This window comes from Helianthus annuus, chromosome 11, assembly GCF_002127325.2.
Source record: "Helianthus annuus cultivar XRQ/B chromosome 11, HanXRQr2.0-SUNRISE, whole genome shotgun sequence".
NCBI classification, from domain to species: domain Eukaryota; kingdom Viridiplantae; phylum Streptophyta; class Magnoliopsida; order Asterales; family Asteraceae; genus Helianthus; species Helianthus annuus.
In genome coordinates, this window is record NC_035443.2 from 19,791,861 (window position 1) to 19,805,536 (window position 13,676).

Sequence of the window (13,676 nt, forward strand, 5' to 3'; positions counted from 1 at the left end):
AAATTGGTTTAAGAAAATAAATTTTGGTTTATATAAACATGTTAAAAAAATATAATGTATAACAACTTTAGTTTACATATAAACACGTTTTGCTTCACGAAATTTTACGAAAAACGGCCAGAGTTTCCTCTGTTTTTGGACGATCCCAACAACACAGGTTGTCGATTTATTTGCCAAAATTCAACAATCAAAAACGAAACAATATAGTTATATATATGTTTATATTTTGTTACAAAGTACCTAGAGTTCGGTTTCGCGATTAAAACAATCTTTAGATATGAAATAGAACAATATAAATAATATTCGCGACATTATTATACCATGACTCGCGTTTAACCCGCTGACCCGAACCCGAAACGAGTCTGAACCGAGACTCCAGTTGACCAGCTTTGACTGAGTTTGACCCGGCAGTTGACCGAGTTGGCCGTTTGACCCGAGACACTAAAAAAACTGAACCGTAACGTGCCCAAATCAAACTCGAACCATATTGCCACCTCCACTGTCTTCGTTCCTGTTCGTCACCGGAGCTGAACCCAATCCCGAACCGGAATCAGAAACGAAATGAGGTCGACACATAACTTGTATCAGAATCCAAACCGGAACCGGGTTGAACGAATCTGAAAGCAAATTTCAAAATAGAATCCGACTCGAATTAAAACTAAGACGTAACCGAATAATACTCGAAACTCGTACCTGAACACGACTCAAGTTAAGACTGAACCGAACTCGAATCTGGCACTGAACCGAGAGTCCAGACTGACCGAACCGCCGCCGCCGACTGGTGTGTCGCCGCCGTTGCTGCCGCCACCGCCGTTGCTCTCTCTCATCTCTCTCTTTCTCTCTCTTTGCGTCTCTGTTCACGCCGCCGTGAGCGGGTTTGGTCAAGATGAGAAAGAAAGGGAAGAGTATAAATAGTTAGGGTTTTCAAGTGGATTGGATCCAAGGCCCATTAGCGCGTATTCGGTCTCTTGTACGGCCCAAACATATTTCTAAAGGCCCGCTTTCGTTCCCGAACTTTGTAAAATATCGTATGACTTTATTTAGGGTCGAAAATTCGTGAAATTATGTCGGTTGTGTAAAAGCACGAAAATTGCATAGTTTTACGCTTTCAAACTGTTTCAACCAGATTTCAACTGTGTTTCTAAAAATAAGAAACGAACTCGTATTTTCTAAAAACATGGAAATACGGAAATACGAGGCGTTACAGTCTCCCCTCCTTTAGGAAATTTCGTCCCGAAATTTATTTAGAAGGAAGACTTGAAAGGGTTCTTGCAATAGAAGAGGATTGTTTAAAATTGAGGCTTTGGAGTTTGAGACAACAGAGAATATTTGAGGTATAAGGGTGAACGATTGATCTAATAACGGCTATGAGTGTAAGAATAGCATAAGCAACGGATAGACAAAAGTAGCGGGGTTAAGAATGAAGTCTCGTCGTGGATAATTAGATATAATGCGTTTGTGAGTTGCTTAAAGTTTGTATTAGGTCCAAAAAGTCTGTAAAACACTGAATTTCCCATGGCACGTTTTACGAAAGTTTGGTAACATGGTGGAAACACTTATATATAGGAAGTACCAGCGGCGTATCCACCATGTTTTGGCCATGTTACGTCCGTTTCGTTATTCGTGTCACGTTACGTTCCGTGTTTTACCATACACAATAGTACACTCTATGGTTCTCATACGCCTATCACCATAATCCCGTGTGCACCCGCGATTATATTGATCGTCGCATGATCCGCATAGCTTGTACTACTCGTGTATGAATCAGGGTATACAAAAATTAAAAAAATTTAAGAATGTGTACGTGTAAGAACGTAGTATGTAAGCAAGTCCATGCTTAAGTATGTATGGGACCCACGTAAGCAAATCACTCGGAGTACGCTCGCGTACTGGTACGAATGTATGAATCATGAGTTTAAGTATGAATATGCATGTATGTATGAGCATAAACATAAACCGTGTAAGTAGTATGTGGATAAGTATAATCATAAACGTATGAAAAAAAAATGAGTATAAATGCGAGTACAACATGAGTATAAGCGTAATCACAAGGCGTATGAGTATAAATACAAGTATCAGTGTGAACATAAGATGTTTGAGCATAGATATGAACATGAATATAGGTGTAAAACATGAATGGTTAAGTATGAATAAAATATATGTGTATGAATATAAGTGTAACAAAGTTGTGTAAGTGCAAATGGAAACATAAACCGTATGAATATGAATATGAATACGAATGTAGTATAGACATGAATGTAAGGACAACGTAAGTGTATAATTGAGAGTGTATTTATTAATGTAAAACGTACGAATTTTGAATCGTGAGTATAACATAAATGTGTAAGTGTGAACATAAGTGAAGGCGTAAAATGTATAAACATGGATGTAGAAAATAATGATTTTGTTTAAAGTATAAATCGAAATACACGAGTTTATGTGCATAAAAGATCGAAAGTTTTGAGTATGAAAGAAAAAGTGAACGAGTGACACGCGTGAGATTGTTGTGAGATATTGACTAAAACGTGTAAAATGGTATGCATATGTAGTTGTTTGCGTAAAACGTGAAGTTAAATAGATTGAGTTGTCATGAAATGCAGAATCTAGTTTGTGAATGTAAGGGAATATAAAACAGCTATTGGTTACGTGAAACGTGCTTTGTAAAAAGAATGGAAATGCTACTACGGTTTTAAAAGAGATTACATAACTTGAAAATTTGTCGGTCCTTATGAAGTTTCCTTGCCCACGTGTTTTGAAGTTAATTGACGTATCGAGTGAGGTTTTGAAAAGTTCTAGAGATTAATAAGTTTGCGCCGTTTTAAGTAACTTTGTATTAGAAAGTTTCGAAGTTTACGGATTTTCGTGAAAAGTTGATCCTTTAGAAAAAAGGAATTTGATATATGGACTTAGTGTTTGCTGAAAAAGCGTCTTTTAATAAAATGTTTTATTGCTTTTGAAAGAAGTTTTAGTAAATGTTGAATAATATTTGTAATATTTTATAAGCGTTTCAATAGTTATGTTGAATACAAAATTTTGTGAGCAATGGTTTTGTTGGACCGATTAAGTTGATGAGTAGCATTTCGTGAAATTTTGAATGTCGGGAATAAGTGTTTATGGTAAAAGCTAAGAATTTTGTGTGTGCGTGTGATGTGAAAATAAATTATAGAATAAGAGGTACGTTTAAATAAATGAAGCATTTTGAAATACATGATAAATGATTTAGGTATAAACATGATTGTGTTTACATAATATAGCCTATTAGAAGAAAGCATTGGTAACGATCACCTAGGTAAGGGAATCACCCCTAATCCGTTGGTGGGGTCGTTGTAAGATGAGAGAGGAAGCGGAGTTAATCGTCAAGGTAAGGAAATCACTCCTATCTTGATGATATGTCTTCACTCGTTGTTACAAAAGTGTAATTAAAATTAAGTGAAATTATGCATGCTAATGATGTATAATCGTATGATGTATGCGCAGAAGTGAAATCTTAAAAATGGTTCAAAATTGACAAGAAAGAGTTTCATCATAAAAGATCGAAGAGAATAAAGCGTACATCTGATAAAAAGAAACTTGGATGATTCCAAAACGGAACGTTGACTAACCAAAGTGGTCGAAAGGTCTTTTGAATTTGAGAGCATGCTTTGGCCTAATGGGTGGTATACTCTCGCCGACAAGTCGGTTAACGGTATTCACCCTTCCGGTTACTACATACCCCAATTCAATCGAAAATTCGAGACTTGGCGAGATTTATGTAAAATCAAGGAGTGGGACTAGTCGACTAGATGCGGGTTTCACCCCTAGCTTGACGAGTTCGTACCCTAAGTGTGGTTGGTACTCGTTGGGCCGAAATTTACTTTCGACACGTTAACGAGGGTCCACTAGAAATTGGATTTGAAATTTGAAATTTGCAATTTCCATTAAGATGTGGATTTCACTCCTAACTTAATGGTGTAATTTCGTGCAAAATAGAATCGAACAGAATGAAAGTCGTTTACCAAATTGTGGGTTTCACACCTATTTTGGTAAACTCGTCTCGTTTGTACAATACGAGTGTTTTCGAGTTTAAGAAAAATCGAGTAAAATGCTTTAGAAAAAGGGAGTATGTTAAAGGAATACGCAAACAAGTATAAACACATAAGAATGCACATCAAGATCGGTACATAAAGAATAGGACAATAAAACAAGTACCAACACATAGAGGAATATGCCAAGAAATCAAGAATACACATAAAGAATCGAACAATGGAACAAGTATTAACATATAATAAAACAAGTATAGCATGTCAGGTGTTAACGCATAAGTGACATATATGTTTGAAAGATGAAAAGGGGATGAATAAAGGCAAGCAAGATAACATGCAAGTAGTTTCAAGCAAAACATGAGAATAAAGCTCTAAAACTATAGACTAGGTTAAAGCATTCCTACTTTTCCTAACTCCCTATAGTTATGGTTCTGATACCAATCTGTCACACCCCAACCAATGGCGGAAACATCGGGATGAGACGAAGTGTGATTGCTCGAGACATCATAACGCTAATAATTGCGACAAGTATTTAAGTAATCCGATTTCATTTCATAAGATAAATTGTCATCATTACAAGAAATTCAAATACAACAAGTTTAACAAAATAACATGACAACATAACAAAATTGATACAACATATTAAACCCTAACGTCTATATGTGTATCTAGGCATCAACGCTACTTCTTTTCTTAGCATCATCCTCATCAACCTGTAACATGTTTAAAATAATTCAATGCAAAAGCAAAGGCGAGTATACAAGTTTGATACATACATAGTAAAGGATAAGTTTTAAACAATTCCTCATAGCAAGCATGTGATTCAAGATAAAAATTTAAATATGGTATGTGTCTAACATATCAAACCAAGGAAACTCAATATGCTCATGACATTACCGAAGATAAAGAGGCGGGTCGTTAATCCTATAGCGCTACATATGTCACAGTTTGGCTCGTACGAAGTTAATGATAAATTCAACACATAAGATTAATCCAAGTTTAAAGCATCAAGCCATCACGTATACAAGCATGTTATAGGAATGTTCATGTGTTTAAGCAAAATGTTCATGTGTAAGTTTGTTGATAGATAAACATGTTACACCCCAAAAGTGGTAAAAGTAAAAAGGGGGAATACGAGTATACTCACATAATTGCTAAGTCTTCCGATTATCCAAGTGTTGACGAGTGTATGAGATGAAAAGGATGGAACACCGAAGTTTCGAGATTATGAGTGGTTATGATTTCGACTCCTAGTGAAATAACGCACGAGTAAGGTTTGGAACAATTCAAGAGAACGAACGAGAGTATTTGACCTAGATATTCAAAATATCGCGAACCCATTATTATTTATAGGTATGGAAAATAAGAAATTCTAATATTTATTGTTTATAGATTAAATATTTAAATATTTTATTTTATCGTAAAAATTAACATTAGGGTTATAAAAGAATTGTAATAATTTTGTTGAGTGGTTATGTTAATTCTATATTAAAGGTTTTATTTAAAGTAGGAGTTAATCAATAAAACTTTTGGGATTTGAATTATACTTACTAATTCAAAAAAAATTGGTTTAAGAAAATAAATTTTGGTTTATATAAACATGTTAAAAAAACATAATGTATAACAATTTTAGTTTACATATAAACACGTTTTGCTTCACGAAATTTTACGAAAAACGGGCAGAGTTTCCTCTGTTTTTGGACGATCCCAACAACACAGGTTGTCGATTTATTTGCCAAAATTCAACAATCAAAAAACGAAACAATATAGTTATATATATGTTTATATTTTGTTACAAAGTACCTAGAGTTCGGTTTCGCGATTAAAACAATCTTTAGATATGAAATAGAACAACATAAATAATATTCGCGACATTATTATACCGTGACTCGCGTTTAACCCGCTGACCCGAACCCGAAACGAGTCTGAACCGAGACTCCAGTTGACCAGCTTTGACTGAGTTTGACCCGGCAGTTGACCGAGTTGGCCGTTTGACCCGAGACACTAAAAAAACTGAACCGTAACGTGCCCAAATCAAACTCGAACCATATTGCCACCTCCACTGTCTTCGTTCCTGTTCGTCACCGGAGCTGAACCCAATCCCGAACCGGAATCAGAAACGAAATGAGGTCGACACATAACTTGTATCAGAATCCAAACCGGAACCGGGTTGAACGAATCTGAAAGCAAATTTCAAAATAGAATCCGACTCGAATTAAAACTGAGACGTAGCCGAATAATACTCGAAACTCGTACCTGAACACGACTCAAGTTAAGACTGAACCGAACTCGAATCTGGCACTGAACCGAGAGTCCAGACTGACCGAACCGCCGCCGCCGACTGGTGTGTCGCAGCCGTGAGCGGCGCTGTTGCTGCCGCCACCGCCGTTGCTCTCTCTCATCTCTCTCTTTCTCTATCTTCGCGTCTCTGTTCACGCCATCGTATGCCACCGTGTGCCGCCGCCATAGAGGCGTTTGGTCGTCCGTTTGGAGAGGAGAGGGCAGGTGAGTGTGGGTGTGAGGAGGTAGGGATTCGGGTGAGCATGTGGCCGTTGCCAGAATCATGACCGGAGCCGGTCGGAGTTTGCTCCGGCGACCGGTGTAGCGGGAGAGAAGGCATGTAACTCTTTGGGGGCTAGGGTTTGGTCAAGATGAGAAAGAAAGGGAAGAGTATAAATAGTTAGGGTTTTCAAGTGGATTGGATCCAAGGCCCATTAGCGCATATTCGGTCTCTTGTACGGCCCAAACATATTTCTAAAGGCCCGCTTTCGTTCCCGAACTTTGTAAAATATCGTATGACTTTATTTAGGGTCGAAAATTCGTGAAATTATGTCGGTTGTGTAAAAGCACGAAAATTGCATAGTTTTACGCTTTCAAACTGTTTCAACCAGATTTCAACTGTGTTTCTAAAAATAAGAAACGAACTCGTATTTTCTAAAAACATGGAAATACGAAAATACGAGGCGTTACACCTCTCCACCAGTTTGATGTTACAAACGCATTTCTCCGTAGAGACCTAACGGAAGAATTCTACATGGAAGCACCTCCAGGTTTTTCAGATAGTTTTAAAGAAGGGCAAGTTTGTCAGTTGAAAAGTCTTTATACGAGCTAAAACACTCTCCTTGGACATGTTTTGGAAAGTTCACTTTGGCCATGAAAGAATAAGGATATCACCAAAGTAACGTTGATCATACTCTCTGTTTATCATGAGAAGAAACTGTGACAACTCGAGTTTCCGACTTTCACTTTCGCATTAAATGCACGTTGACTTTGACTGTTTAGTTGTTTGACTTGTTTGGCTTGTAACTGTATACGTGGTGTTAAAATGAAACGTATTATGATTGTTGGATACGTTATGTGTTATATGAAAAAACGTATGTGTTAGTGATATAGTGTGAACCGGTTAGTAAACACTTGAACTAGTTAAGTCCTGGATAACCTCCACAAAGAAACAAGTGTGTCTCGCCTATAACAACTCGACGAAACAGAAACTTGATCCGTCAAACCATTCTCGACGAAACAGAACTGTGTTTCGCCGAGCCCAGTTTCGCCGGAGCCCAGTAAGGGCCCAACACGTTACGTAATTATATATATACCGGACTCTCTGTTCAATCGTCACTTTTATCAAAACTACCGAAACCCTAGAACTCCCTTTCTCTGTGACGGCGATCTTGCATACCCGAAGCCCCGAATCGATCTAGTTGCTTCCCTGTTCATTACGGTTAGTGTTTTTTCTATGTGTGATTGCTTGCCTATATCATCCATTACTGTTCTTGTTTGTAACCATGAAGGATCATGCTAGATTATGACCGTGTTCATGATTTATGGTCTATAGTGTCGGTTTGATGTTGCAAAACTTATGGATGTAATGTGGATCAAATACACGTTAAATGTTAAATGTCATGAATCTGCTTACATAATTATATCTTGCTGATCATGTGTAACTTGATGATGATGTGCGGTATTGAATGATTTCTTTATGATGATTCAGTATGATGATGATATATGCGTATTGAGTTCCGTATGATTGATAGTTGAGATTGACGATTGTTCTAGAACGACTAGGGTTTCCTGCAAAACTGTAACTGATTATTGACGTAACAAACTGTTTCACGAAACGGAATTGTTTGCGAAATAGATAGGGTGTTTCGCCAAGGGGTAGTTGACGAAACAGCTGGGGCGTTTCGCCAAGGGTGGTTGGCGAAACAGAATGTGTTTCGCCGCTATGTGTTTCGCCAAGATATGATTCGCCAATACGTGTTTCGCCGACTTGAATACTTTGCACAGTAACCTGACTTAACTCTGTTAGAAGTTAACTGGATAGATTAACTGCTGTTAAGTGATGTGCATGACTTGTATGATATTGAATACATATTTAGTACTTCTGTGATTATACCTATACGTGAATAATTTGGATATAAACTGATCATGTACACATGCGTACTCTAGGACTTGATTGATAAACTGTGAGCACATACTTAGCATACCGAGCAAACCAAGGTGAGTTCACACAGCCAAGGCATGGGGTTCCCAGGGTGGGAATGGGATTGGATGGTTTATTTGTGCATACTCAGATGATAGATGTTTATGGTCCTCAGGGTGAGGATGGTAAATGATAAGATACGGCTAGACTAGTATACTAATTGAACTGATCTTCGCACACACGCCGGGGTTGGCCGCGATATTATGAGTGATCTTCGCACACATGCCTTGGAAAGGCCGCGAACTATATACTAAAACTTCGCACACATGCCAGGGTGGCCGCGATACAAATATACATAGTCTAGAATACTTGAGAACTTTCCCTAATATTCGCATACATGCCTAGAGGGCTGCGATACGAACTATTACGATACATGACTTAATGACGAACATAAGGCCTACATTACTATTATTATTACTGAACTGTTTACTGTGAACTCGCTCAACTAGTTGTTGACTCTCTGCTGCATGCCTTGCAGGACCTTAGGTACATATAGAGCTTGCACTAGGAGGAGCAGGTCGTTGTGGGCACGGATCGTGAATGTTTCGTTAAAACACTTTATGACATTTCGTACTTTATTATGTGGGGTTTTATTTATACGCTTCCGCTAAACAGTGATAACATACTTATATTTTGAACACCTTTCATATTGGTGGTTGAATGACATTTACTTTTACTTACTAATTACATGTTCTATATGATTGGTGGCTTGATCCTGGTCATGTCACGCCTCCAAGCGGTGGTACTCCGCGGGTGGATTTTGGGGGTGTGACAGAAACGCCCTTGTAACTTGCTTGATTATATATGTAGACGAGATGATTATTATTAGAAATGATGTAGAAGAAATAGCAGGACTGAAAAAGAATATGTTCTCAAAGTTTGAAATGAAAGACCTTGGGAATCTCAACTATAGGTCTAAACGGGGGATCTCCATCTGCCTAAAGAAGTATGTCCTTGATCTCCTGGTGGAAACCGGATTGATTGATTGTAAACCAGTAGATACTCCAATGGTGGTGAACCACAACCTTCACATGGAACTTAATGGAGAGCTTGCAGACAAAGAAAGGTACCAACGACTCGTGGGGAAGTTAATTTATCTCTCACACACTCATCCTGATATAGCTTATGCTGTTGGAGTGGTAAGTGAGTTCATGCACCAACCACAAGTTACCCACATGGAAGCAGCACATAGAATTTTAAGGTATCTCAAGGGGATCGCAAGCCCTGGAGTGTTGTTCAAAACAAATGAACATTTAAATGTTGAGCTCTACACTCATGCACACTGAGCAGGAGATAAGGGAAACCGAAGCTCAACATCAGCATACTTTTCCTTGGTCGGTGGAAACCTTGTTACCTAGAGAAGTAAGAAGTAGAAGGTGGTCGCTCTGTTGAGTGTAGAAACGGAATTTAGAGGTATAGCTCGAGGGTTAAGCGAAGTTCTTTGGATCAGGAAGCTAATAGAAGACATTGGTTTCTCCCAAAGGGCACCCAATAAAGTTACATGTGACAATACGGCTGCAATACAGATCTCAGAAAACCCAGTTCAACATGATCGAACAAAACATGTGGATGCAGATCGACATTTCATCAAGGAGAAACTGGAGGAAATAATCATAGAGCTCCCATATGTACCATCAAAAGATCAACTCGCAGATACTCTTACAAAAGCCGTAAATGCAAATGCGTTTAGTAGCTGCTTGAGCAAGTTAAGTATTGGTGACCAACTACTCAACTTGAGGGGGAGTGTCAGAAAGAAGACAATAAATTATAGTATAGGAGCTAGATGTGTAACATAGTATTCTATATAAACACCTTCCTTGTGTAAACCCTAATTACAATTTTACAATCAAATACAAGCCTCCTTTGTTCTCTATACCATTTGACAGGTTAATAGTGTTTTATCTCAAAAGTTTGAGGGCATGAAGTGAAAAAACCAACACTTCTAAAATAAAGTGAAAATCTAGAAGATATAATTGTCATTTGTGAAAGTTGGAGGAGCTTGTTTGTTGATGAGAAACCCCATCGACCTTTCATTTAAAAAAAGAGTAAAATGCACGGATAGTCCCTGTGGTTTGATGAAATTTCACCTTTAGTCCTCAACTTTTCAAAATTACACTCTTAGTCCCCGTGGTTTGACAAGTTGTTACTCGGATAGTCCCCAAAGTGGATGAAGGTTACTCGGATAGTCCCTGTGGTTTGACAAGTTGTTACTCAGAAAGTCCCTGTGGTTTGACAAGTTGTTACTCGGATAGTCCCTGTAGTTTGACAAGTTGTTACTCGGATAGTCATTGTCATTTCACACCCACTTAACCAGAAAAACTAACCTCCATCCTCTTTGGGGACTATCCGAGTAACAACTTATCAAACCACAGGGACTAAGAGTGTAATTTTGAAAAGTTGGGGACTAAAGGTGAAATTTCACCAAACCACAGGGACTATCCGTGCATTTTACTCTAAAAAAAATATATATACAATATATTAGTGTTTGGCTAACTCATGTGAGCAGTTTCTAATTTTTTTAGGAGTAAAATACACGGATAGTCCCTGTGGTTTTGTAAAATAACACCTATAGTCCCCAACTTTTGGAAATTACACCGTTGCTCCTTGTGGTTTGATAGTTTGTTACTCGGATAGTCCCTTGAGTGGATATCCGTTAGTTTTCTACGTTAAGTGGATGTGAAATGACAAAATTACCCTTCATCTTCTCCACTATATAAAAACAAAACAACCCCACCCCAACCCCACCCACCCCTACATTTCTCTGTTTCCCCCACCATTAATCACCGGCACCAACCACCACCGACATCCCACCTACACCACAAGTAACATGGTTATTATTATTAGCTGACGGAATTCAAAGAAAGCGATGTACTTACTTCAACGGTGTTTCTTCCGTGCACGGATTCTGGATTTGAGTGAGCGATAGGAGTAACGGTAAAGATGATGTTCTTTCCAATCTGAGTGTGAATAACTTTGTGAAAGATATTGTTCTAGACATTTTAGCCTTCTCTCGAATCTCTGACGGTGAGCCACCGAGGGCTAGGATTGCAGCCTTTTTGATCTCGGAATTTCTGTTTTTAAATTTGAAACTTAATCTAGGAATTAGGCTTTTGATGGATGCTTTACCTCTGGTTGATAAGGGACTTGATGATGATTCATTGTATTTGAGATAGATATATGTGGGGCTAGCCGCTAGGTAATGGAGAAAAATTTACTCTTTTCGGAGTGAGTTGTGCTGTTAATGGCGTGTTTAGTGTTAAATCTAGGTTTACAGTGAATGTATGAAGAAAGGTGGGATTAGGTTTACAGTGAATGGACACTCATATTTCAATTTGGTGCTGACTGATAACAAATGTAGGAGGAACATGGGATGTAACAAGGGTTGTAACAAGGGTTGCAATCAGAGGCAAAGGTGGGGTGGGGTTGTTTTGTTTTTAGAGTGGAGAAGATGAAGGATAATTTTGTCATTTCACATCCACTTAACGGAGAAAACTAACGGACATCCACTCCAGTGACTATCCGAGTAACAAATTGTCAAACCATAGGGAGTACCTGTGTAATTTCCAAAAGTTGGAGACTATAGGTGTTATTTTGCTGAACCACATGGACTATCCGTGCATTTTACTCTTTTTTTAGTTAAAAAGAGTACTTTGGTATTTTACATGAACTTAATAAAATCAATGCCAAACGATAAACTTTTACAAAGTAAAAACCACATGATTCAATGATTCAAACCTACGACTTTTGAAACTTAAAATTTTTGAGTATATTACAAGTTTTGTCCTTTATGTTTACACCCGTTTACTCGCGCTGTCTTTTGGCGGAAAAGTTTACGAGTTTTGTACTTAATGTTTCAAAATCCTGCATATTGTGTCCTTTAGCCCTAACCCAGTTAGATTTTTTTGATTAACTATGGTCATGTGCTTTGCACATAGAGCAATTTTGTCATTTCAACTTTTTAGGGATTATTATGTAAATAACTTATATCCACGGATTATTTTGTAAAAATATATAAATATATAATTAAAATAAACTTCTCTCTCTATACTCTCAAGATCTGAACTTCCTTTCTCTCTCTTGTCTCTCTTTTCTCTCTCCACGATCTGAAACTCTGAAACTGATGTGCAAAACTAAAACTTTATCTTCCTATATCTTTCTATAAGGAAAGATCCTATCTTTTTACAGGCCTAGCAAAAGATCCCATCTTTCGATATCTTCCTACTGTAATTCTATAACCAAAACTTTAAAGATCTAATAGAAAACAAAAATTTGAGGTGGGTTATTTGATTCATCAAAAAATATTGAAAAATGAAACTGATTTGTCACTTTTTGGTCTTTCACTAACATAGATCGAAGATTATTGGTCAAAAAGAAGCCCATAAATTGTAAGCAAATTCTTAAAAATCAGCATAAAGTTCAAGATTGAGTTTTTTATTAACAATTATTTATTTATTTATACAATGGAGGAGGCGGTGGTTGGATGGTGAAGATGGCGGTGGTTGCAGGGGAGGAGGCGGCGGTTGGATGGTGAATAAGGTAACTAACAGAGACTACTGAGGGTTTTGTAACCCTATTCGATTGAAGCAACAAAGACTAGGGAGGGGAAGTATTTGAAGCTAAGATGCAATCTAAGGTCGCCAGAATGGCAGACGGAGGGATTCGCCGGAAACTGGACATGAGGGGGCATCTGTAATCGCTCATCTTGTGTACCGTTTCGATTGATCTCGCCGCTGGGGAACAACTTACAAATGGAAATGGCTTCCTGCTACTCCAGGGTTTACCTTTTGTGTTTCGGATGAAGAGAGCTAAGAGAGAGTGTGACTTTATATTTGTTTTTTATTTCTCAAATTTGTATAAATAGTCCCTGAAAGATAACTTTTTACAAAATAGCCCATGGGAATGTGAATACATAAATATGCCCTCATGTGCAATGCACATGACCAGATTTAACCAAAAATCTAACTGGGTTTGGCCTAAAGGACATAACGTGCAAGATTTTGGAAGGTTAAGGACACCGCCTGTAAACTTTTGGAAAAAGGACAGCGCCTGTAATTTGGTGTAAACATAAAAGACAAAACTTGTAATTTACTCAAAATCTTATAATCCAGGGCAAACCCGGAGATGCGTATGACTAAGTTTAAACATTATATCTTTTTGTTTTTCTTTTTTTT

The 13,676-nt window shown here is 37.8% G+C and overlaps 1 protein-coding gene across 1 annotated transcript; it reads left to right on the plus strand.

The window, feature by feature from the left end:
• Positions 1-9,320: 9,320 nt before the first annotated feature.
• Positions 9,321-9,791, plus strand: LOC110901687 (uncharacterized mitochondrial protein AtMg00810-like). The gene has a single exon (XM_022148492.1). It carries the CDS (start codon positions 9,321-9,323, stop codon positions 9,789-9,791), a length of 471 nt encoding a protein of 156 aa, XP_022004184.1.
• Positions 9,792-13,676: the final 3,885 nt, after the last annotated feature.

Coding starts and splice junctions, on each gene's coding strand:
- LOC110901687 (XM_022148492.1), top strand. CDS start 9,321: ATGATTATTATTAGAAATGATGTAGAAGAAATAGCAGGACTGAAAAAG.